General features: G+C 37.9%; 1 protein-coding gene across 1 annotated transcript in view; it reads right to left on the bottom strand.

Moving 5' to 3' along the window:
- LOC108426449 (urotensin-2 receptor) overlaps nucleotides 1-16,366 on the bottom strand; it is a 54,781-nt gene extending 38,415 nt beyond the window's left edge. The window contains exons 1-2 of the mRNA XM_017695916.1: nucleotides 15,868-16,366; nucleotides 14,301-15,392 (exon numbers count right to left, since the gene is read on the bottom strand). Of these exons, the coding sequence (XP_017551405.1) occupies nucleotides 14,302-15,392; nucleotides 15,868-15,919 (1,143 nt within the window). The 5' untranslated portion in view covers nucleotides 15,920-16,366 and the 3' untranslated portion in view covers nucleotide 14,301. The remainder of the gene's footprint in view (nucleotides 1-14,300; nucleotides 15,393-15,867) is intronic.
- Between the last annotated feature and the right edge of the window lie 10,096 nt (nucleotides 16,367-26,462).

Here is a 26,462-nt window from a genome sequence, read left to right as displayed (position 1 = left end):
TTTTGTTTAGTAATGTGGTCTTGTTCAGTAGATATTGTTTTTTTCAGTAATGTTGTCTTGTTCAGTAGATATTGTTTTTTTCAGTAATGTGGTCTTGTTCAGTAGATATTTTTTTGTTCAGTAATGTGGTCTTGTTCAGTAGATATTGCCTTGATCAGTAATGTGGTCTTGTTCAGTAGATATTGTTTTGTTTAGTAATGTGGTGTTGTTCAGTACATATTGTTTTGTTTAGTAATGTGGTCTTGTTCAGTAGATATTGTTTTGTTCAGTAATGTCTTCTTGTTCAGTACATATTGTTTTGTTTAGTAATGTGGTCATTTTCAGTAGATATTGTTTAGTTTATTAATGTGGTCTTGTTCAGTAGATATTGTTTTTTTCAGTAATGTTGTCTTGTTCGGTAGATATTGTTTTGTTTAGTAATGTGGTCATTTTCAGTAGATATTGTTTTGTTTTTTAATGTGGTCTTGTTCAGTAGATATTGTTTTTTTCAGTAATGTTGTCTTGTTCAGTAGATATTGTTTTTTTCAGTAATGTGGTCTTGTTCAGTAGATATTGCCTTGATCAGTAATGTGGTCTTGTTCAGTAGATATTGTTTTGTTTAGTAATGTGGTCTTGTTCAGTAGATATTGTTTTTTTCAGTAATGTTGTCTTGTTCAGTAGATATTGTTTTTTTCAGTAATGTGGTCTTGTTCAGTAGATATTTTTTTGTTCGGTAATGTGGTCTTGTTCAGTAGATATTGCCTTGATCAGTAATGTGGTCTTGTTCAGTAGATATTGTTTTGTTCAGTAATGTGGTCTTGTTCAGTAGATATTGCCTTGATCAGTAATGTGGTCTTGTTCAGTAGATATTGTTTTGTTCAGTAGTGTCTTCTTGTTCAGTAGATATTGTTTTGTTTAGTAATGTGGTCATTTTCAGTAGATATTGTTTTGTTTACTAATGTTGTCTTGTTCAGTAGATATTGTTTTGTTCAGTAATGTGGTCTTGTTCAGTAGATATTGTTTTGTTCAGTAATGTCTTCTTGTTCAGTAGATATTGTTTTGTTTAGTAATGTGGTCATTTTCAGTAGATATTGTTTTGTTTACTAATGTTGTCTTGTTCAGTAGATATTGTTTTGTTCAGTAATGTGGTCTTGTTCAGTAGATATTGTTTTTTTCAGTAATGTGGTCTTGTTCAGTAGATATTTTTTTGTTCAGTAATGTGGTCTTGTTCAGTGGATATTGCCTTGATCAGTAATGTGGTCTTATTCAGTAGATATTGTTTTGTTCAGTAATGTGGTCTTGTTCGTAGATATTGTTTTGTTCAGTAGTGTGGTCATTTTCAGTAGATATTGTTTTGTTCAGTAATGTCTTCTTGTTCAGTAGATATTGTTTTGTTTAGTAATGTGGTCTTGTTCAGTAGATATTGTTTTGTTCAGTAATGTCTTCTTGTTCAGTAGATATTGTTTTGTTTAGTAATGTGGTCTTGTTCAGTAGATATTGTTTTGTTTAGTAATGTGGTCATTTTCAGTAGATATTGTTTTGTTTACTAATGTGGTATTGTTCAGTAGATATTGTTTTTTTTCAGTAATGTGGTCTTGTTCAGTAGATATTGCCTTGATCAGTAATGTGGTCTTGTTCAGTAGATATTGTTTTTTTTCAGTAATGTTGTCTTGTTCAGTAGATATTGTTTTGTTCAGTAATGTGGTCATTTTCAGTAGATATTGTTTTGTTTACTAATGTGGTCTTGTTCAGTAGATATTGTTTTTTTTCAGTAATGTGGTCTTGTTCAGTAGATATTGCCTTGATCAGTAATGTGGTCTTGTTCAGTAGATATTGTTTTGTTCAGTAATGTGGTCTTGTTCAGTACATATTGTTTTGTTCAGTAATGTGGTCATTTTCAGTAGATATTGTTTTGTTTACTAATGTGGTCTTGTTCAGTAGATATTGTTTTTTTCAGTAATGTCTTGTTCAGTAGATATTTTTTTGTTCAGTAATGTGGTCTTGTTCAGTAGATATTGCCTTGATCAGTAATGTGGTCTTGTTCAGTAGATATTGTTTTGTTTAGTAATGTGGTCATTTTCAGTAGATATTGTTTTTTTCAGTAATGTGGTCTTGTTCAGTAGATATTGTTTTGTTCAGTAATGTGGTCTTGTTCAGTAGATATTGCCTTGATCAGTAATGTGGTCTTATTCAGTAGATATTGTTTTGTTCAGTAATGTGGTCTTGTTCGTAGATATTGTTTTGTTCAGTAGTGTGGTCATTTTCAGTAGATATTGTTTTGTTCAGTAATGTCTTCTTGTTCAGTAGATATTGTTTTGTTTAGTAATGTGGTCTTGTTCAGTAGATATTGTTTTGTTTACTAATGTTGTCTTGTTCAGTAGATACTGCCTTGATCAGTAATGTGGTCTTGTTCAGTAGATATTGTTTTTTTTCAGTAATGTTGTCTTGTTCAGTAGATATTGTTTTGTTCAGTAATGTGGTCATTTTCAGTAGATATTGTTTTGTTTACTAATGTGGTCTTGTTCAGTAGATATTGTTTTTTTTCAGTAATGTGGTCTTGTTCAGTAGATATTGCCTTGATCAGTAATGTGGTCTTGTTCAGTAGATATTGTTTTGTTCAGTAATGTGGTCTTGTTCAGTAGATATTGTTTTTTTCAGTAATGTCTTGTTCAGTAGATATTTTTTTGTTCAGTAATGTGGTCTTGTTCAGTAGATATTGTTTTGTTCAGTAATGTTGTCTTGTTCAGTAGATATTGTTTTTTTCAGTAATGTGGTCTTGTTCAGTAGATATTGTTTTGTTCAGTAATGTTGTCTTCGTCAAGAGATTTTGCCTTGATCAGATCTCATTGTATTGCTCAGTGGTTATTGCCTTGTCCAATATTTGTTCCCTTTTAAGCAGATGTTCTGTTGTTTAGTAGATGTTATCTTGTTCAGAAGATGTTGCCTTGATTGGCTGATATTGATTGCTATCAAGATCAAGTTGTGCTCTGATCTTTTCCCCTGTGGGTTTCAATAATCCTCCAACTCTGCCTTTAAAACCGCAGTCACGGTCTGCAAAGCATTTCTGAGGTAACAAGTACAGCATGCCTCTTAAGTGGTTTGTACACTGAGTGACAAAATGCTATCCAGCTAGTATGTGCATGCCTGCATGTGTTTATGGAAAACATCAGTGCCATTAAAATTGGAAGGCAATATATTTCCATATACTTTTACAAATTAGCAGTCTTTCCTTCTTTGAAGAATCTAGGGTTTTATGACCTAGAGCCTCATCCCCTGTAGCAATGTTCAGGCTTTATTTGATATAAAATCATTTTGGAAGATAAATGATAGACCCTAGATGGTTTTTAACAGAGTGCAGCACACAGTGATATATTGCTTATGCTTAGCATTTATCATTTTGAGAAAGGCAGGTTAGAGAGTATTGTACAAAAAAGCAATAAGTTATATGAAACTTGTCATCATCTAGAACTGTGTGAAAGAATAGTTTAGCATAATCTGACAAGGAGTATATCTATGTCATTAATATAATGTTTGTATACTCTTTTTAAAAAATGCCAAAAAAGGCTTCTCTGGAGCATGAAAGAATCACTTTTGATTCCATAAAGAACATTTCACAAGATTTAAATAGACTTTTTATCCAATTGGGCAGTTGGGTAACAAAATTATCAAGCAATAATAGTCTGCTCTTCCATTTTGTTTTAATCTAAAATCTATTTAATGCTAATCTAATCTCCTAATAGAGTTTAAAAACACAGATAAAGCACTGTCTCATGCTTACCTGCCACGTGCATTACTCAAATATATCCAACAGCTCAAAGGGGGTGTTATGGCGTTTACTTGATTGTGACCATTAGAAACTCCACTGTTCTTGATGTAGTGTGGGGGGCTGTGCTCTAATGATTAGTTTATGGTGCCATTATAGCAGAGATGTGCATTAACACTGGGTGCTATATGAGTGATGAGGGTGTCAACTCTATGTAACAACTTGACCTTGGGTGGCTGCAGTGTTCTACTGCACTGGGAGGTGGAGTGTGAGGAGGGGTAAAAATAGAGGCATGCTGGGTGTAAAAGGGTGATGAAAAAAGTCACTTTCACACATGAGAATAAACTACATTCTGCACTGTCTACTTCAAGGACAAAAGCTAGCAGATTTATCACATAAACAAGAAAAGAGAGCACAGTAAATCCATACTTCTGTAAACACTGATCAATGTCTCAGGTTCCAGACCTGGGTAATCTGACCAGGTGATGAATATATAATAATACATTTAAATGTAGCATAAGTAAAAGTTTAAGTGGGCGAGGTAAAGAGGCTCAACATGTAGGTCTGGAGTCACTGGGAAACTATTTACAAGTGAGTCTAGAGAACCCTATAAACACAACCTGCTGTCCCAGGTCAGTCAGTGGACTGTCCTGGTTAACAGGTCCTCTATATGCTTAATGAACTCAAAGGCTTACCTTACAAAAAGGATCTACACCTTTGAAAATAAAGGTTCCTTTTTTAGCTTGAACATACCGTTTGTTGGCAGGTTTATTAATTTATATAGACCAGTGGGTTCCAATACAGTCCTCAGGGCCCTTAGACAGTCAACATTTTTGCTCCAACCGAACTCACAAAATGTAGGGATGAAGATAAAATGTGGACCATCTGGGAGCTGGGAGGCTTTGAGGACCAGGTTGAGAACCACTGCTACAGACTTTTTACATTATGTGGAGAGTCTTTCAATTTCTTCACAAAAAATTCATCACCCTCACACATCTCATTTACAAAAATGAATCATCCATGTGGTTTTCATGAGGCAAAAAATCAATCTTGCTTCTTTTTGGTATCTTCATTTTAAAATGTACATAAGATTTCTATAATATTGTTTTTAATATTTCTGTAGTACCGAATTATAGTTATCTGTAATATAGAAGTGTCCTGGGCCCAGTTTCATAATAGTGAGAAGTAAGACAAGTTTTAAATCATTAGGGGTTGTGGTGGCTAGTAAATACATTAGCTGGTGCTGTGGAAAGTGCCAAGAAGGAGGAGAGAACATAAATGACATTGTTTGCTAAACTCAAAGCCAAAAGTACTTTCTTTGCAAACAAACCATGTAAAACAACCACTCACAGACCATTTAGTCCAATGTGTCTGTAACACAGACTAAATTGCGTTTGTGGAGCGCCAGGGAGTTTTTCACAAAGCATGATTTCTCACTGGATAATTTAAGCCAGCAGCTGAGAATTGTCCACTAGGAATGCTTATTAGCTCTTGTCCTGTTGGACAGGCTTATATTTATTGGCCTAAGTTATCATGATAACCTGCTGTGTTAAATACACCCACTGGTCAGCAAACTGCAAAATGTGCTCTCATTGGACTAATAAAACCAGTAAATGGAAGCAATGCAAGCAAGAATAACCAAAGCCAATTTGAATTTTTGTAAGAGATGAAATTTTGAAAGCTAACACACTAAGGATGAAACTTCTAGAAATATAAAAAAAAGACCTTGTGCTCTTAATAGCAAAGTACTAGCAAAAATTTCAGTCACCGCAGGTAAGTACAGCTGTTTAGATTTTGTTGTAATTGGTCATGGTGCTCCCCTAGTGGCTTTGACCCCTAAGCATATACCCATAAGAAACGTCCGGGCCTGCAAATAACATTTGCCATTACAATGTAATACAGGATTCTTATAGGGATCCTGCAGAATTTCCTATAATATTACTACAGATCGTTTTTATAAGAGACAGGATATGGTACTTCATGACATGTAGCCCTGTTTAATATCATCCTCACTATATCTATGAAATCTGTCTCCAAAAAAAATAGCAATATTACAATAATATTGTTTGTTAGCATAGATACTATTACAGGGAAAGTAGATTTCATTTTCTGTTTATTCTCACCAAACTGTGAAAACTGAATTCATGCTTATGCTGATTTCCAGTTATTAACAAAAGAATGCGCATACTGATGAATGCAAGTCAGCCGAATCTTTCCTAATAGAGGTGACTGCTTTCATGCCTCAGAAATTTCTAATGGAAATTTGCATCCAACAATAATGAATGGCAGCTCTGAATAACTTTTGAATGCTATTAATATTTTTATTCTTCATTTAGCTGAAAGGATAACCTGTAAACAGCATTATTATAGTACAGAATTAATACTGGAAGTATAATGCCTTCGTTTGATTGACATATCTCATGCAGGGTTATCTGTGGTACATATTTAAAATGTTTTAGATTCATATCTTTACCTGTTTCTACTTTTCCTTCCCTGGGTCTTTTATTATTTACTCCAGGCTGATCTCCATTTACACTGTAACTACCACACAACACTTTCTATTTAGCTCACACTCAGGGGTGCTTTAACCTACTCATGGGCCCTGGGGCTACTGGTGGCTGTGGGCCCCTGGGGTGACTGGTGATCATGGGCCCTGGGGATACTGGTGGCCATGGGCCCTGGGGCTACAGGTGGTCATGGGCACTAGAGCTACTCGTAATCATTGGCCCTGTGGCTACTAGTGGTTGTGGGCCCTAGATCTACTGGTGATCATGGGCCCTGGGGCTACCACCGGTCAATGGCACTGGGGCTACTGGTGGTCGTGGGCCCTATGATTGTAGTTAAAATCCATAAAATCAGTATAACTTAACACGACACATCCAAAGTCTCCACCACTGATGTGGATTACTCAGATTTTAGTAAGCAAAGAAAGAGGTAGCCACATGGCTGATGATCAGCAGAACCCAAAGAGCATCAAAAAACTCAGAAGCTTTGTTTTTAATACATTCCACACACCACTGCAGCCAATCAGTGACTTCCAGGTTCCAGCACTCCCATTCATTATCTCTCTATTACTGCATTAACTTGAACCCAGAACCAGACCAAAAAAAAGCCATATAGTCAAGGTTTGAAATTTGTACTGAAAAGGCAGTCAGTTGTAAGTGCTAATCACCTTTTTTCAACTCAGCCAACTTTCCAAGCCTAGTCACATTTCACCTTGTAAATTTTACCTGGAAAACAGTGAGTTTGGGCAGTGTAAGTAAACTGATAACAAATGTGATAAATTCACGAAATATATCAAAATTAATGTTCAAAAAGCTTGATTCCATTAAAACCATATGAGTACAGCTAAGATATAAAATAGAAACTTATCCTGAACTTTGGTTGAACTTGAGAGGCCAAATAGATCACTTTTCTTGACTAAAACAATAAAAAAGGATAATTTACCATCCTCTCTTCTTTTCTTTGCTTACATTTAGCTGGAAAAAAACATGGTATCAAGTCAAATGCATCCAATACAGCAACCAATCAGCATCAGGGTATGGATATGAATGGCACGCGTAGAAAGACAATTATTGGTGTTTGTGTGTTGGTGGGAGAAGAAGAAACAAATTACTTTTAATAGCCGATCAAAGGCCTCGAATAACTCGGTGCTCCTGGGATTCAGCCCAGGTGAGCCGGTAACACCTAGTAATCTTACACAATGTTTTGGACAACTTTTTCTAATTCTGCCTGTCTCCTACATATTCTTAATGGCCTTTCTTCATTGTCATTCTGAGTTACTAAAGCTCTACTGAATGAGCTTATGTGCCTATGATTACCAAACAAAAGGCAACAATTCTGCAACCATTTTTCAGGGAAGCTGATAGAAATATGCACCACAGGACATCCTCATACTTTGGGATTACAAAAGTCATAACAGTTCATCATCCTGCAATTGTACTGCCAGAGGTTTCTCAAGTAGGGCTAAAGAGCATCAGAGAAAGGCCATGCAGGCTATGAGCTCTATTGATCTGGGTCCTAAAGGGATCCAAACCAGATGAACTTGCCACTGTATGAATGATAGAAGAATTGTGAGATCTATGAGAACTTCCCAAAGTAACAAAATAGTTTGATCAATAGGGCCTTATGCCAAATACATGTCTGGGAATGGCTTTTCACACCTGGCTAACCCCTTAAAAACCCAGGACCAGGTCCAGGTCCAGACTTCCATTCCTTACTCCTATTACTTATGATCAACTCAATCAGTTTACCTTGCTTTACATGAAGTTACTGAATAATAAGCTTTAGGATGTAAGGAGCCTGGGATTTTAATGTCATACAAGAAAGTGTTATTTCTGGCTCCCACACATGATGACATGTTTCACTAATTTTCCATCCTTGCTTTTACTAAGATTTCCACAGACTTTCAGATAATGATCACGAGCCGGCCAACCAGCTTTGGATCTTGCAGAACTTCTCTGTAAGTTGAAAATAGACATGGCAGATGTAAAAAGCAAAAACCTGCTTTTTACAACATTGATAGGAAAAAAATGTTTATTCTACTTTTAAAAGCAATTGAGATAGCATTATCAATTTAAATTTGGATAAATTACATTATTTTCTTCCACTCAGCTCAACTTTGTTCACACTGACACACTGAAACCCCAGGCGGAGGAAAAAACACAACCAAAACCTAGTAAATAAGGACCATCAATCTTAATGCGGTAAATGAATGAAGCCTTTAATTTCACATGACTTTGGCTATCATGTGTTGTCATTACTGTAATGCTGTCATCCCACCACTTCCAGCAGTGTCAGATTCAATATGGCTTCATATAACAAGCCCTTCACTGTACAGCAACCGTCAGTCTGATGGACAGAATGAAGTGCTACATACAATAAATGCAGTATTTAAAGGAAAGAAGGAAAACAACCTGCTAGCATGTAATTTGGAGAACAAGTATACTAGCTAATTTTTCAGCTAACGTAGCTGAAGTTTTATACAAACTTACTTAAACTGGATTAGCTAACACACAAGCTAGCTAGCACACTTGCTATACAGACTACAAGCTAACCAACTGCTTTTAAGTTGCTTTGTCTCTTTCCTTTAAACATCATCCTTAATGTCCCTTAGACTTTTTCAGACTTCAGAGTTTTTTTTTTTCTAGGTTTATTGGGGGTGTATCTTTGTATAATGCAATGCCTGCAAATAATGATGAGACTAAACTAAAATTCTCTACTAAAGACTTGAGACAAACCCAATCTTGCAGTCTGATTTATGATTTGAGAACATCTCTGCTCTGTCCAACTTGACCCTATCACACACAGCTCTGTCCAGCTCAGCTTTCATTGCTTATTATTTTTTTCATATTTCACATGTGATGTCAATGCTGCGTTTCATATGAGAGAATTAATGATGTACTGTTTGTAGACTGTAGTGGCCAGAATTGAATTGTACACAACAAAGACCAAAGAATAGTCTGGAAAGATAATTGTTTAAGACAAGCCTGAAAGCAAGACACTTTTTGTGTTTGTTGGGAAGGATGAATCAACTTCAATATTGGCCTGTAATGTGGGCCAGGCATTAACTAGGATCCTCAGGTTTGTAATGCCTTCAGAGCAATTACAGGAAAATTTTCAAACAAGGAACAAGGATCTTTCCCCCATTGATGTGATAAGGAAGGTAAAATGGTGTAATATGTATGCAAATTAAGAATGAGAAAATTTGCAATTGATAACGTGCATGAAATATGTCGAAAAGAATACATTATGCTTCCATTACAAATGGTGACCTTTATAGGTTACAAACCAAATGAGAAGTAACAAGATTAATAGCATTTTGAGAACTAAATTTCAGCTGCCATTCAATGTGTTTTGGGGTAAAATTTCCATAGTCAACTTTCCCAGGCATTAAAGCTATCTAATAGGAGAGTGTTGACCTTCATTGGTCTGTATGTTCTTTGATGTGTTAATATCTGAAGGTCAGCATCAATTTTCACAGTGATAAAATTGACTTATCAAAATGATATATAATAACAGACAATAGAGTTACAATCCAAATTGAAATTAAACTTTAATCAGATACTTTTATGTGCGATAATAATTTGATACAGCTTCATTCTTCATAACTGAAACATTGTAGAAATACATGTAGATTGGCACGGCAGGGCCACTGTAGAGGGCCAGTTATATTTAGATTGGTAGGGCCAGAGGTCATTCTCCTGGCAGTACTCCTGGACTTCCTAAATGCTGGCCAGAAGCTTCACTACAGTCAGATTTTCTGGATACACAATAGCATGTGTGAGTCAGGGAGTCAGGAGTGCTGCTCATTTTTAATCTCTTATTCTGCTGACTGGCAGTGTTAAGCGGGATAACTATGAAAAAGTGATGGCTGGATACTAAATACACTGTCCTAAATGTATTCAGTAACATAATCCATCACAAAACATGGACAAGTAACATATTCAGGCTACATTTAGAATAAACATTGATAAGACACATTGGAAATCCTCTGCTGTTGTAAGTTTTATGTGACTGTCCCTCATTGTTTCTCAGTTTTCTTCATGTAATTCTATAATATGTACTATGTTTCATGAAAAACAAATCCTTGCAAATTTGATTATAAAGTGGGTAGCTATTTGATTTAATGGGGTTTATTTAACTTGCCACAAAATGCATGCATGAGTACAATCCAAATACAACACCAATGTTTATCTTATCTCTCATGAACATATTCACTACTGATGAGACTATTCAGTTCAATCATTATTCAAAACAGTAGTATAATCATAACATTGATTCATCGGTCTATTCAGGCTTTAGCAGAGCTCAGTAACAATGAAATTAATAACTGACCAACACATTGATTTATCAGTCTACCCAGGCTTTAACAAAGCTTAGCAACACTGAGATTAATGCCTGATCATCATGTTGAGTTTTCAGTCTATTCAGGCTTTGGTAGAGCTCAGTAACACTGAGATTAATAACTGATCATCACACTGATTTATCAGTCTATTCAGGCTTTGGTAGAGCTCAGTAACACTGAGATTAATAACAGATCATCACACTGATTTATCAGTCTACTCAGGCTTTAGCAGAGCTCAGTAACACTGAGATTAATAACAGATCATCACACTGATATATCAGTCTACTCAGGCTTTAGCAGAGCTCAGTAACACTAAGATTAATAACTGATCACTTTGATTTATCAGTCTACTCAGGCTTTAGCAGAGCTCAGTAACACTAAGATTAATAACTGATCACTTTGATTTATCAGTCTACTCAAGCTTTAGCAGAGCTCAGTAACACTGTGATTAATAACTGATCACTTTGATTTATCAGTCTACTCAGGCTTTAGCAGAGCTCAGTAACACGGTGATTAATAACTGATCATCACATTGATTTATTAGTCTACTCAGGCTTTAGTAGAGCTCAGTAACACTGAGATTAATAACAGATCATCACACTGATTTATCAGTCTACTCAGGCTTTAGCAGAGGTCAGTAACACTGTGATTAATAACTGATCATTACATTGATTTATCAGTCTACTCAGGCTTTAGCAGAGCTCAGTAACACTGTGATTAATAACTGATCACATTGATTTATCAGTCTACTCAGGCTTTAGCAGAGTTCAGTAACACTGTGATTAATAACTGATCATCACATTCATTTATCAGTCTACTCAGGCTTTAGTAGAGCTCAGTAACACTGAGATTAATAACAGATCATCACACTGATTTATCAGTCTACTGAGGCTTTAGCAGAGCTCAGTAACACTGAGATTAATAACAGATCATCACACTGATTTATCAGTCTACTCAGGCTTTAGCAGAGCTCAGTAACACTGAGATTAATAACAGATCATCACACTGATTTATCAGTCTACTCAGGCTTTAGCAGAGGTCAGTAACACTGTGATTAATAACTGATCATCACATTGATTTATCAGTCTACTCAGGCTTTAGTAGAGCTCAGTAACACTGAGATTAATAACAGATCATCACATTGATTTATCAGTCTACTCAGGCTTTAGCAGAGCTCAGTAACACTGTGATTAATAACTGATCACATTGATTTATCAGTCTACTCAGGCTTTAGCAGAGTTCAGTAACACTGTGATTAATAACTGATCATCACATTCATTTATCAGTCTACTCAGGCTTTGGTAGAGCTCAGTAACACTGAGATTAATAACAGATCATCACACTGATTTATCAGTCTACTGAGGCTTTAGCAGAGCTCAGTAACACTGAGATTAATAACAGATCATCACACTGATTTATCAGTCTACTCAGGCTTTAGCAGAGCTCAGTAACACTGAGATTAATAACAGATCAACACACTGATTTATCAGTCTACTCAGGCTTTAGCAGAGCTCAGTAACACTGAGATTAATAACTGATCATCACATTGATTTATCAGTTTACTCAGGCTTTAGCAGAGCTCAGTAACACTGAGATTAATAACAGATCATCACACTGATTTATCAGTCTACTCAGGCTTTAGCAGAGCTCAGTAACACTGAGATTAATAATTGATAATCACACTGATTTATCAGTCTACTCAGGCTTTAGCAGAGCTCAGTAACACTGAGATTAATAACAGATCCTCACATTGATTTCTCTTGCTACTCAGACTTTCATAAACAATTGTTCATTGTGTTTGTTAAAGATGGTATACATATATATGTATTATTTAGTGGATAACTATTCTAAAAGTATTCTAAGTAAAAGTAACTGTAATCTGAATACAGCATTTACCATATGCAACTTGGATTGAAGACAATTTCTGTTTTAATTCAATATATCATATACAATATTATATTATATTTATACTCTTTATTTTATTACATCCCACCTGTGCCAACTGATTTCCTCTCCCAGACTCCATAGGAATGACAAGACTTAATTTTCTGTCATTTTTAATTTCACACCTCTTCACATCCCTTGAGCTCAGGGATTGTTTTTACTGATTTTATTTTCCGTGTTCAGAGGAAAATTAGATTTTAACTGAAAAGAGGAAAGACTAGTAGAAAGGAAAAACATGGATGGAATGTTATTCATTTATTTATGAGAAAACTGTGTTTTGGATTTTTTCCATATTAATATCTAACAGAGTGTAACTGATTTGATCTGCACCATTTCTTTGCAGAGATCACCCACTGTGAGCACTTAAATATTTCACAGTCTAATTATAAATAAAACAATAGGAATAGAGCAGCCTGCCTTAAATACATATGAAACAATCATATACTTTACACAAACAGCTGAATAAAATGAAAGAGGCCAGAATAAGGAAAAGCTACAGCCAAGATCTTATCATAACATTTTGAAGGCAACTTGACAAACTATATAATAATGTATGGCAGACAAAATATTGAAAACATAACCATTTTTAATCCATAACATAAACTCACAATCTGTCTGTGCTAAATTCATATGGTCACCTGAATCACTGTCATAAACTTTAGCGGGAATACAGCTGCAGTGTTGGGAATCTAGTTGTTAAAATTTCATCATGACCAATATACTCCCTAAAAATAAAGATTTACTAATGCTAGCACGTTTTTTGTCATTTTTAAAGCTGAAGTAAATTCTGGCATTAACATGCACTGTTTTTCCACATTAATAATGTGACACAAGGTTTGTTGGTTTTCCTTAAGTGATTTTTGGCAGGATTACCACACCACACTACTGCTCGTCTTATTGTGTTCATGTGCACACACAATATTCTTTCCATACAAAATCCTCATAATCCTTCAATTTGCAGCCTTGTTAAGGACTTATATAAGTCTACCAAATAATTTTAATCTCAATATTATCATAAAGCCTTTGTTTGACATGCGGATTCTGAGTTGTTGTGTCTTATCCAAGTCATCTTGATGGGATTCATTTGGCACTAAGAACTATAAAAGAAGCTTTAATTAACTTTAATATTTTCCCATTCATTTATTATTTTTTCTTATTTTTCTTTCTCAAACGGCAAATGAAAAAAAGAATGTGAACAGTGTGACCAAACTCTTTTCCAAATAGGTCTGGGAAAGTCTAAGAAAAGCTCTGTCTATACAAAGTAAGACCTGTCCCTATGAATGGCTGACCATGTCACACTGCATGTTGCTCCATTTGTGGTGGTGGTCATTTTATATTTTTGCAGCAAGTGCTGGAGGCAGAGATAGAAAAGCCAGATTGCTGTCTTTTGCTTTCCCCTACTTCTTCATTCACTCATACTTTTCCACTAAACCCTAGATCTTCCTTTTCTAGTCATAACAAATACTTGGATAATGAATCATTTTACAGAAAACTAGACTTTGAAAGAAAAAAAAATCTTAAAGGTGTTTCAGGCATACAAGGCACTCACATCTCAGCTGCAAGAGATGATATAAAAGTAAGATGCACTGACCACAAAACTAAAACAGTCTGCCCATAGATAGAATCAAAGCAGGTACATTTAAGCAAATGTGAACGTAAACCAAAGGAAATTTGGTTTAATTCATACTAATTGCCTGGACATTACTCAAAACCCAGGCTGTCTGATAAACCGCAACTCCAGGGATGATATGCTCAGGGAGAACCTACCTCACAAACTGCTGTTGTTGCTGCGTGATGTGTGTGTGAGCACAAAGCTCTCTGTGCATTGCTGGCTGCTGGAGGACAACGAGCGGCGAGGTGACCGCTGGAAGCGGTTCCTTCTGTTGAAATAGCTCCCGGCTGTCCAGGTCCTCTGCCTCTTCCGAAGGTATTCCTTGTAGTTCTTTGTTAGAAGGGTGTAGAGGAATGGATTGATGCAGCTGTTGCTGTAGGTCAGGCAGGTGGTCAGATAGTTGATGTTGCGTCTGGCCTTGGTAGACAAGACCATCTCTGGCTTGAACTGGCCCAGGAGCTGCCAGATCCAGAAAGGCAGAAAGCAGGCCCAGAAGAGGAGAACAATAGTGAAGATGAGGTACAGCACTTTGTGATTAGGCAGCTTTTGAGTCTGCTTAAAAGTCTCCGTCTGCGAGATCCAGTAAGTGCGCGCGAGGCAAATGTAGAGGTAGCCGATTATGACCCCCGGAGCTACAATGCTAGTGCAGAACAGTGAAGAGATGTAAATCTTGTAAGAAAGAGGGCTCAGCGTGGTCTGACACATTAACTTGGAATTTTCTGTCTTGAGCTCTACATCAATGATCATGGGAAGGGTTAGAATCAATGAGGCTGTCCACACTAGTAGAGCAATGGCCTTACGGTAGCTCTTGGAACGTTTTACTGTGTCCAGAGGCTTGAGCACGGCAAAGTAGCGTTCTGTGCTCATCACAGTCAAAGTGAAAATGCTGGCATGCATGGTGAGAAAGTCCATACTAATGAGAGTCCTACACCCTACATCACCAAAGTACCAGCCCTTTAAGAAGTGTGTGCACACGACGAAGGGAATGGTCAGCAGGTAGAGAAGGTCGGCCATTGCCAGGTTGACAATGTATATGTACATCGAAGCAGCAGAGCGCATGGAGTGGCACATGACCACCAGGGTGTAGATATTTCCTGACACACCCACAAGGCACACGAGGGACAGGATGGTGCCGATGGTGAAGGTAGCAGCCATATCTTCAGCAGATGCCTCCACTGGAGTCTCAGTAGCATTAGGGATCCTATCCACCATCGCCACCAGGGACTCCACTGACACAGTAGTCATCTCTACATAGCAACCAGATAAACAGACACACAGTCAATAAGTAGGTTAAAGTTAAAAGGGTGTTGTGGAAAGTTTGAAAAGCTACAGTTTAGCTGAACATTGCTAGTACAGCCTTTTAGTCAGTAAGTAAATACACTAAAACAGTGCAATAAACAAGCTTTAACAGTGTTTTATTCACCCTGAAAACTGGAACTATGGAAATGTGGATATTGTTTCTTTTCTATTAGATACTTCAAATATAAGTAAAACTGCAGGGCAACTTTTAATGAACATTTCTACTCTAAGGTCACTGAACTAATTTACTCAGCAACCAATGCCATTAGGGCAAAGGAACACTAGATATTTTGAACAAGACCTCTTGCCCCTTAATTAACAAAGTCCTTATCTTATGTGCCCAAGCAGTGCAGTGCATATTTTGGACAAGAGACCTGACAGGTCAAAATGAAATGTCATTTGAATCAAATAATAATGTCTTACCTTGTTTAATTCCCACAGACTGTGTGGCTCCCAGCAAAGAGTGGTTTAGCATTTATAATGAGCCCAGCGCATGCTGACCTAAGTCATGATATCGCTCTCAGGAGTTATTCCAAAATCCCGGAATTCTATTTGAAATATCCCAAATATTTGGTTCCAGTTAGCGCAAAAAAAAAGAAAAGGAAAAATCCAGAGTGGACTAGAGCAACATGGTCATTTTGTCAGAACGCGTAGTCTGTGTACCTCAAATGAGTCATAGGCAGGTGCTTCAGCTGTTGTGGAAAAACTTCTGGTCTTCTTCAGCACATCACCTACTCCCTCACGGGTCCTGATATCAGATCTTAGCAGAGCATTACATGTTCAAAAGAGGTCATAAACATGAAAGAATCGGTAAATGGGGGAAAAAGCCAAATACATCTTGGCTGGATTTGCCCAGGGAGACGAGCACTTTGAGCTACAGCTGGATTTTGAAATCCTCTCTTCCACTGACAGAGTGCGTGACTATGAGGGGTAGAGAGAGAGGAGGGAGAAAGGAGGGGAGAGAGAGAGAGAGAGTGAGTGTGAGTGTGTGTGTGTGTGTGTGTGTGTGTGAGTGAGAGAGAGAGAGAGAGAGAGAGAGAGAGAGAGAGAGAGAGCAGCTCACACTGTAACACAGTGTGGGAGGGGAAATGAGGGTGGGAGGCAGAGTGAGAGAGAGAGAGGGGGGGAGTGAGAGAGAGAGAGAGAGAGAGAGAGAGACAGAGACAGAGACAGAGAGAAAGATAGAGAGAAAATAAGACGATGGGCGGGTGGTGTTAGCAGGGGGCAAGGATTGTGAGCAGGTATTCCAGAAATGAGTGTCCTTCCTTGACGCATACTATAAATGAATGATAAGTATGTGTGCCCTCCGGTCCTGTTACATGACAGCTCCCCCACCCCCTTTTGTTTCAATCCTTAGGACAATGCTAACTGCTGTTAGTTTTGTACTTCAGTAAAAGTATTGGCTTTCTATCAAAACCTCCTAATCTTTTGTTTACAACATTTGAAAACACAAAAAATGGTCCTTACAGTGTATGAACATAATAAGCATGATGAATTGATGAATAGAAATCTTCTAAAACCTTGTTAAAGTATCTTTAGTATAGTATAAGGAAAAAAAAATTCCTTATCCTATGTTTACATTTCAGATATTTTTTTGACTATGACTATGTTTATCATATGTATTATTTTAATAAACATTTTGGAGTTTTACTTCACTATCCTTTTATTTGTTTTAGGACAAGCAATCACATTATTCCAGTTTTGTGTTTCCAGAATAATATTTATGGAGCTTGTTCCCTATAGCCACAGTGCAGACTCAGCCTGGCTGAGACAGTCATCCTGTATTGCCACGTTCATGGTGGTATCTGTAGGACACTATGGAAGCACCATTGCAAAATTTTTACATATTTATAATGTCTACTTCAAATGCTCAAAGACTTCTCTAGCAGTTACTGACAATTATAAAACAAATAATTCTGGTTCTAAAATCTGATTGTCTAAACCATTCAAAGGTCCATAGTACCCATATAGAAGAAAATGGTTTGTTCATATATTTGCTCATATTAAAACTCCACACAAAATACGTGTAGTGTTAAAAAAATGCTATTTTAAATATTTAAATAGACGCCAGTATATGTTATATTTCCAAAAGTATTCAGTCACCCATCCAAATAATTTGATTAAGGTGTTCACTTCCATGGCCACAGGTGTATAAAACAAAGCATCTAGGCTTGCAGACTGCTTCTATAAACATTTGTTAAAGAATGGGTCACTCTCAGGAGCTCAGTGAATTCCAGCATGGTACCGTGATCGGATGCCACCTGTGCAACGAAAGTCCAGTCATGAAATTTCCTCGCTACTAAATATTCCACAGTCAACTGTCAGTGGTATTATAAAAAAGTGGATGCAATTGATAATGACAACAACTCAGCCACAAAGTGGTAGGCCACATAAAATGATAGAGCGGGGTCAACAGATGCTGAGGCGCACAGTACGTAGAGGTCACCAACTTTCTGCAGAGTCCATCGCTACAGGCCTCCAAACTTCATGTGGCCTTCAGATTAGCTCAAGAACAGTGTAGAGAGCTTCATGGAATGGGTTTCCATGGCCGAGCAGCTGCATCCAAGCCTTACATCACCAAGAGCAATGCAAAGCATCGAATTCAGTGGTGTAAAGCGCTGCAACTGGAGCAGTGGAGACGTGTTCTCTGGAGTGATGAATAACAGTTCTCCGTCTGGCAATCTGATGGACAAGTCTGGGTTTGGTGATTGTTATGAGAACAGTACTTGTCTGACTGCATTGTGCCAAGTGTAAAGTTTGGTGGAGGGGGGATTATGGTGTGGGGTTGTTTTTCAGGAGTTGGGCTCGGCACCTTAGTTCCAGTGAAAGGAACTCTTAATGCTTCAGCAGACCAAGAGTTTTTGGACAATTTCATGCTCCAAACAGTTTGGGGATGACCTTTCCTGTTCCAACATGACTGCACACCAATGCACAAAGCAAGGTCCATAAAGACATGGATGAGCGAGTTTGGTGTGGAAAAACTTGGCTGGCCTGCACAGAGTCCTGACCTCAACCCGATAGAACACCTTTGGGATTAATTAGAGCAGAGACTGCGATCCAGACCTTCTCATCTAACATTGGTGTCTGACCTCAAAAATGTGCTTTTGGAAGAATGGTCAAAAATTCCCATAAGCACACTCTTAAACCTTGTGGATGGCTTTCCCAGAAAAGTTAAAGCTGTTATAGCTGTAAAGGGTGGCTGACATCATATTAAACCCTATGGATTGTGATGGCACTCAAGTTCATATGCGTGTGAAGGCGGATGACTGAATACTTTTGGAAATATAGTGTATGTAGATATATGCCAGCATGTTAAAAATATATACTCACGTGGACTAAATATATGTTATAGTGTCAATATTTAATATTTACATACTGTAAATGGCAAGTATTTTGAGAAATCTAAGTGAATGTATTTCCTTTGCATATGGGTTCCTGGGCAATTGCTCAAAACCAGTGATTGCAAGGCTGGTCCTCAGGGCCCCCCAGTGCGGTCTCTGAGGGGCCCTAAGGACTGGGTTGGGAACCACTGCTTTAAACAAAATACATGGTTTGGCAAGAAACTGTTTATTCTGATTATTATTAATAATAACTACAAATATTCCTTTAACATTTGTGTGTTTTATTATGTTGTATGGTGTTATCCTTTCATAAGCCACACAAGTCCATGTATTACAGTGATTCTACTAAGGCTATGGGGGGTTTAAGCACAATGTGAACAACACCTTACCTGTGATAAAATCAGTGTAATGCATGGCCTTGGGTGGCTTATAGCTTTATGAAATTCCAACACGTTCATACATTTTGAGAGCAAAATGAAAATGAGGTTGAAATTTGAGCTTTACTAAATGTATGCACAGATAAAGAAACTTCACTTCAATTTAAGGTATCCAGAGAGATATCCTGTCTTATTAAACTGTTGTTCACATGCTGTGATGTGAAAGAATGAAAATGACCTTTATACCACTAACTGATATGTTTGTACTGCACTTGCACTAATGCTTCCATCCTCCTTCTGACATTTACTGCAGGAGGGTCTGGAGGAAAGAGGCAGTAATTTGTTTGTTGGTAAGAATTTATTCACTTTTACAAATGACATCCCCATTTCCTGCAGTTCTATTTGCATGAAGTTTGCTATTAATGCTCCAGCAGGATAAGAGGCTAATGAACACTTTCTGTCTAGTAGTTTAACTATGAGCATTCTAAGCTGATATTTAACTATGCATGACAGAGATCATCCCAGCCCACAAAGATGGGCAGCTCGCTTGGTTTTAAATCTCTGGTTCATGAGGTGTACAAGCATGTGTGATCAGGAGAGATTGGCTGTGAAGATCAGCCGGCCAACAGATGTGCATTCATTTCCTCCATCATCAGGTATTAAGTCTTTGCAAATGTGCCAAAACACCATCTCAATTAATGAGAAACCATGAACCAGTGAAAAGGTCAGAGCAAAAGCCAGAATACTCATTTGGGAGTGTGTCAGAGAGACCTCAAAGCAATCAATGGAACCGGGCTTAGCAAAGGACACGCCAGGACCTGAGCTTCTGTTCTGTTTCAAGAGAGACAGATCAACTCAACTAAATTAGTCACCAATAGACAATAGAGTGTTGTATTCACCTTGAGAATAGCAAAATATTCAAGTCAAACCATGGCCTTGTTCCCTTAATCTGAACGAATCCACTGGGATATGTGTTTGAAGATGATAATATGATCACGTATGTTTCATTGAATTATGCACAATTCAAAGGGTTGACAGATATTTTGGGAAGACATGCAGCACCTAGCTGACTGAGATAAGACATAGATGTGGAATGTGAGTGGATAATAGCTTCTGGAGCACAAGGCGCTTAGCATCCATCAAGTATCTGTTGTTTCTTTGTTTTTGGATTATTTACTAGAGACAATGCAGGTTTCTGCCCTACAAATGTGAGCTCACGTGTTTTGCGAGAACATCGAACTCAGGTCCAGCATTTCTTCTCAGCAAGGAGTAGAGGTCATCTATTAACTCCAGATCAAACATAGTTTCAAACGAAGCAGTTATTTAGCCCTCAGTTAAAATTTTTGATGTTTGTGCTTGGACTCCAGTCTTTGTAGAGTTATGTTCTTCTGTGGCTTTGAAAATCACATCTGGAAGCTGTCAAACAGACATTAATTATAGTTTGAACCCTGTGGAGAAAGTTAGGGTACTGGCAAAAAGAAGTAAAAAAGTGGTGCGCAAGATGACATATGCTATATCCTTAATTTTAAAAGCACACTTATAAATGCCAAACTTGAAAAGTCTAGCCAAGCAATTCTTATAACACTGAATAGAACCATCCAATCAGTGAGACAGAAGACTTTCTAAGTAGTTTCTGAGCATTTCAGCATGATCTTAACCAGCCAGGATGTGAGGAGCATGGCCTGGCACTAATGTGGGTTGTATTGCACTGAACTGAGAGGTCTTTGCCTGATGAGATGTCACTCAGCTAAGCCCTTATGATTATAACGTAAGGATGTCAATGCCAGAGCGGAGAAGTTTGATAGTCCAGATTGAAGTTAAATGAGGTCATCCACTGACCCTGTTCTCTCTCGCTCCCTCATATCGCACATGCTCCTGCAGACCGAAGCACAGATACACTCTCTCAATTAAAGCTGACAAGCCAAGTAAGATTGGGAGTTATCCTTGCTGATAGGAAAAACAGATTCTGTGGGAAGAAACCTGAAGCATGCATGTAAACAAGCCCAAGCTGCTCTGCTTAACCTTGGAAAAAACTGCTAAATCCTTGTTTTTCAAACAAGATCATTTTTGAGCAGTACTTACACTGACATCCAATGTTTGTCCTGGTGTAGAACCATTTACTGAAGTTGCCAAAGTTAAAAACTGGTAGCGTCTACATTACAGTCGGACAGGATGAAGAGGTGGGCTTTGACTGACAGTGGAGAAATGCCTCATGAACACAATGTTCTGAGGTTCATGGAATGCCAAAAAGAGTCACATGCAGCTATGACTTTGCCTGAGTACGGTACTCTTCTCTTAATGTCCGTCCAGAACATCTGCTGATCTTATTTTAATCTTCTGTAATGATATTTTAATTACTGTAGGCCCCCTATTGCACAAATAGCTGCACAAACAAAGACTCATGTCCATGGTAGCCTTGAATTCTGAGAGTTTCTTGCTCCAGTGCAGGATTTTTGCTAATTAGTTTGAGCCATGGTGTTATATTTGTGCTGTCTCTGCTGCTGTGTTCCCAGAGTCTTCCCATAGCCGCTACCTCTGTGTCAATGCAGTGCAAATCCCATAGCACTGCTCACTGTAAAATGATATTGACTGTGTTAGTGTTAATGGCCTTTGACTGTATGCGCATGCCTTCACACCACTTGCTAAATATTACTGATGGCATCTTTCAATATTCCCTGAAATATTGAACATTTCAGTAGACAGAGATAGACTGAGGCTTTGTCCATTTCTTGAAAGAGTGTGGGGAGATGGGGAAAAAAAGACTGTGATCCTGGAGTTAATGAGGTGTGCGGTGCGTAAGCACAATGTAACACCATGCTGCCCTCTAGCACATGGCGGGATAGCAGTGCAGTTATGAGCCTGACACATCCCTAAAGGCGATTCTCTCTTCTTGAAACAGCATCATAACATATTCAGCACTCGGTTTCAGTCCAATGCCAAAACCATCATTATACAGAGTTTGAAAAGAAGGACTATGCAATATGTTTTGTTTGACTACTACAAACACAGTTCAATCATGACTCAACCTCAAAGATTAACAATAGATCAAGCAAAACATGATGCTGCACAGCAAATATATGTACATATATACAGTGGGTTGCAAAAGTATTCAGCCCCCTTGAACTTTTCAACCTTTTGCCACATTTCAGGCTTCAAACATAAAGATATGAAATTGACATTTTTTGTGAAGAGTCAACAACAAGTGGGACACAATCGTGAAGTGGAACGAAATTTGTTGGATATTTTAAACTTTTTTTAGAAATAAAAAACTGAAAAGTGGGGCGTGCAATATTATTCAGCCCCCTTGCTTTAATACTTTGTAGCGCCACCTTTTGCTGTGATTACAGCTGCAAGTGGCTTGGGGTACGTCTCTGTCAGTCTTGCACATCGAGAGACTGAAATTTTTGCCCATTCTTCCTTGCAAAACAGCTCGAGCTCAGTGAAGTTGGATGGAGAGCGTTTGTGAACAGCAGTTTTCAGCTCTTTCCACAGATTCTCGATTGGATTCAGGTCTGGACTTTGACTTGGCCATTCTAACACCTGGATACGTTTATTTGTGAACCATTCCATTGTAGATGTTGCTTTATGTTTTGGATCATTGTCTTGTTGGAAGATAAATCTCCGTCCCAGTCTCAGGTCTTTTGCAGACTCCAACAGGTTTTCTTCCAGAATGGTCCTGTATTTGGCTCCATCCATCTTCCCATCAATATTAACCATCTTCCCTGTCCCTGCTGAAGAAAAGCAGGCCCAAACCATGATGCTGCCACCACCATGTTTGACAGTGGGGATGGTGTGTTCAGGGTGATGAGCTGTATTGCTTTTACGCCAAACATAAGTTCGATTTTGGTTTCATCTGACCAGAGCACCTTCTTCCACATGTTTGGTGTGTCTCCCAGGTGGCTTGTGGCAAACATTAAATGAGACTTTTTATGGATATCTTTGAGAAATGGCTTTTTCTTGCCACTCTTCCATAAAGCCCAGATTTGTGCAGTGTACCACTGATCGTTGTCCTATGGACAAAGTCTCCCACCTCAGCTGTAGATCTCTGCAGTTCATCCAGAGTGATCATGGGCCTCTTGGCTGCATCTATGATCAGTCTTCTCCTTGTTTGAGCTGAAAGTTTAGAGGGACGGCCGGGTCTTGGTAGATTTGCAGTGGTCTGATGCTCCTTCCATTTCAATATGATCGCTTGCACAGTGCTCCTTGAGATGTTTAAAGCTTGGGAAATCTTTTTCTATCCAAATCCGGCTTTAAACCTCTCCACAACAGTATCTCGGACCTGCCTGGTGTGTTCCTTGGTCTTCATGATGCTCTCTGCGCTTTAAACAGAACTCTGAGACTATCACAGAGCAGGTGCATTTATACGGAGACTTGATTACACACAGGTGGATTCTATTTATCATCATCAGTCATTTAGGTCAACATTGGATCATTCAGAGATCCTCACTGAACTTCTGGAGTGAGTTTGCTGCACTGAAAGTAAAGGGGCCGAATAATATTGCACGCCCCACTTTTCAGTTTTTTATTTCTAAAAAAAGTTTAAAATATCCAATAAATTTCGTTCCACTTCACAATTGTGTCCCACTTGTTGTTGATTCTTCACAAAAAATTACAATTTCATATCTTTATGTTTGAAGCCTGAAATGTGGCAAAAGGTTGAAAAGTTCAAGGGGGCTGAATACTTTTGCAACCCACTGTATTCTGACTTCAGAAACAAGTTAACTTTGAGCGCCACAATATGTAATACATATGAATTATATGTAAAGCTAGTTCTCCTGTTTTTATTTGTTCAAAAAGTCTCCATATAATAGAAATAACCTAATAAATAAAACATGGTGTTTTAATGTTTTTCGACACCAAGAAGCCCAGTAATTACAGTTACGATCCAACACCTGCTTTAGCTTCATCAAAAAGTCCATATCATATGTAATTTTTAGATGACCATTTTATGACCTCTCTTTATTCTTTAGAATCAAATGCAGAGGGGGTAACTGGGAGAGTCAGGAGAAGTCCTGGTGGGCCAGTTACAGTGAGCTAATGTATAAACTCATGCATATAAGCACAACAACGTTTAGACAAACCATAAATGTTACATCCAAGCATATATGTGTAGTAAATTAGGGGTTAAAAGCCAGAGAGGCCAGGTTGAGATGGTTTGGACATGTGTTGAGGAGGAATAGGATGTGTTGAGGATATATTGCTGCCGGGTAGAAGGAAAAGAGGTAGACCTCAGAGAAGGTTTATGGATGTAGTGAAGGTGGACATGGAGATGGTTGGTGTAAAAGTAGAGGAGGCAATGGATAGGGCAAGATGGAGGCAGATGATCCACTGTGGCCACCCCTAAAGGGAGCAGCCGAAAAAAGAAGAAGAATAAGAAGAAACAACAGCCTCCAGCTCATATGGCTCAGCTTCAGCTGACTGATTTGAACAGTCTTGTACAGTGGATAGTGATTAGATGATTAGAAGCTGAAGTTCGCTTCTTATTCTCATTTCCACTTTCACCTTAAATGATGTAGCAGTTACAATCAGATGCTTTTACAGGTACTAGCATGAAATTGATGTAATATTTAAGGTGGACCAGAAATTTGAATAAGACGCTAATAACAGTCTTGAGAGTTAAGCGTATAAAATTCAGCGAGATGGTGTGAATCATGTACTGGCTGACACAACAGGCTGTGCTCTACAGAGTTCAGCATTTTTTTTATATTCATTATGTGATGTTGGACAGCAGTGACAAGAACTACAAAAAAGTGGCACTGAGAAACCGAGAAACCAAGAATGAAATAGCTACTGAAGTACGATGAGGACATATCCGAGCAGGTGGGCAGTCAAAAGTGCCGACCTAACTTAGTTACCATTAATTTGTAGCATATTGACTTCATTTTTTTGTCAAATTTAAGATAAAAAAAGCTCCAAAGGCAATGCTGTGTGTGTGTGGCAGGAGAAATATAGCTAGAGTTAAAGGTGGGCTGGTCTGCATACTCTCATTTGGAAAACAAGTCCCACTCCAGCCCTGTTTAGAATTAACCAGGTTGTTTTGTTACTGTGGCTTTAAGACTGAAGTATGTAAATCAGCTCTATTCATCTGTTTTATATTGTGCCTCATTCGAAACACTCCTTATAAATTTAACCTGAGCAGGTCTAGCTTACTTGCTGTAGGCTGATATTTGGAAATGCACCACAAATCACAAAAACGATGAATTTAAAACACAGTGTTTTTGCAGATTTGTTTCCATAAGCGAACAGTATGTTTTGAAACTTTAACAATGTTTATATTCTGCATAAAACTCTTTAATTAAATATATATATATATATATATATATATATATATATATATGAAATGTGCTATGAGAGCTTTAAATCAAATCATGTGTGCTACTGATGGAATTCAACAAATACTCCCCAAAGCGGTGGACAAAAAAATCAAGAACTGAACTTCACTAAGATATCAATAACTGTTTTTAACAACAAGAAATGCCACAATCAGTGATGTGTTTTGCTTGTAAACAATACTTCAGACTTGATGTACTAGAATGATAAATTTCACCATGGTAGCAGCTGGAAATAAGTTTTGTCAAGAGAGTACGTGTGTGTGTGTGTGTGTGTGTGTGTGTGTGTGTGCGTGTGTGTGTGTGTGTGTGTGTGTGTGTGTGTGTGTGTGAAATCAAAGGATAGTATGACTGTAAGTCACAGTAGGCTGCGGGGCTACAGTTGTCAAGTAATATAATGATCAAACATTATTCCATTACCAGCACAATGGTTTTATAACTATGTGCACTGATACAGAATTCAATTGAGGCTTGCTGTTGTATGTGCGTATATGTATAGGACCGTGAAGCCAGTAACACAAGCATAAATTTACACAAAATGAGTTGTGTATACCACAGAACAGCAGGTTTTGAATGGAGCGCCCTCTGTTGCACCAGCCTACAGTCCTAAATCTGAAGCAGCCATAAAAAGAACACAGAAAAATAAAATGTTATCAGCCAAGTCATAATCCAACAATATGTTTTTGTTAGCAAAGAGTGATCTCATATGACAAAAACAAAACAAATCCTGTCCAACTTTTAATAGCGTAATATGTAACTGAAGTCAGTGAGACTGGAGTCTTAAGTAATAGATTAAGGGCAAGTGGCAGCCTGTCCCTGCAATACCTAGAGAGAAGGGGATGTCATGGGAAGCAGCTTGCGTACAGGACTGGTTCTGTAAACAGCACAGCACGTCGTTGCTTTCATTAGGAAGATGTACGATCGCGTTGTCTCTGTCCAGCAAAGATAGTTCCCTCTTCAAATACACTAAT

Source organism: Pygocentrus nattereri, chromosome 13 (assembly GCF_015220715.1).
Source record: "Pygocentrus nattereri isolate fPygNat1 chromosome 13, fPygNat1.pri, whole genome shotgun sequence".
Classification (NCBI taxonomy): domain Eukaryota; kingdom Metazoa; phylum Chordata; class Actinopteri; order Characiformes; family Serrasalmidae; genus Pygocentrus; species Pygocentrus nattereri.
The sequence above is the reverse complement of the archived record's forward strand: the minus strand, read 5'-3'. Positions and strand labels throughout refer to the sequence as shown.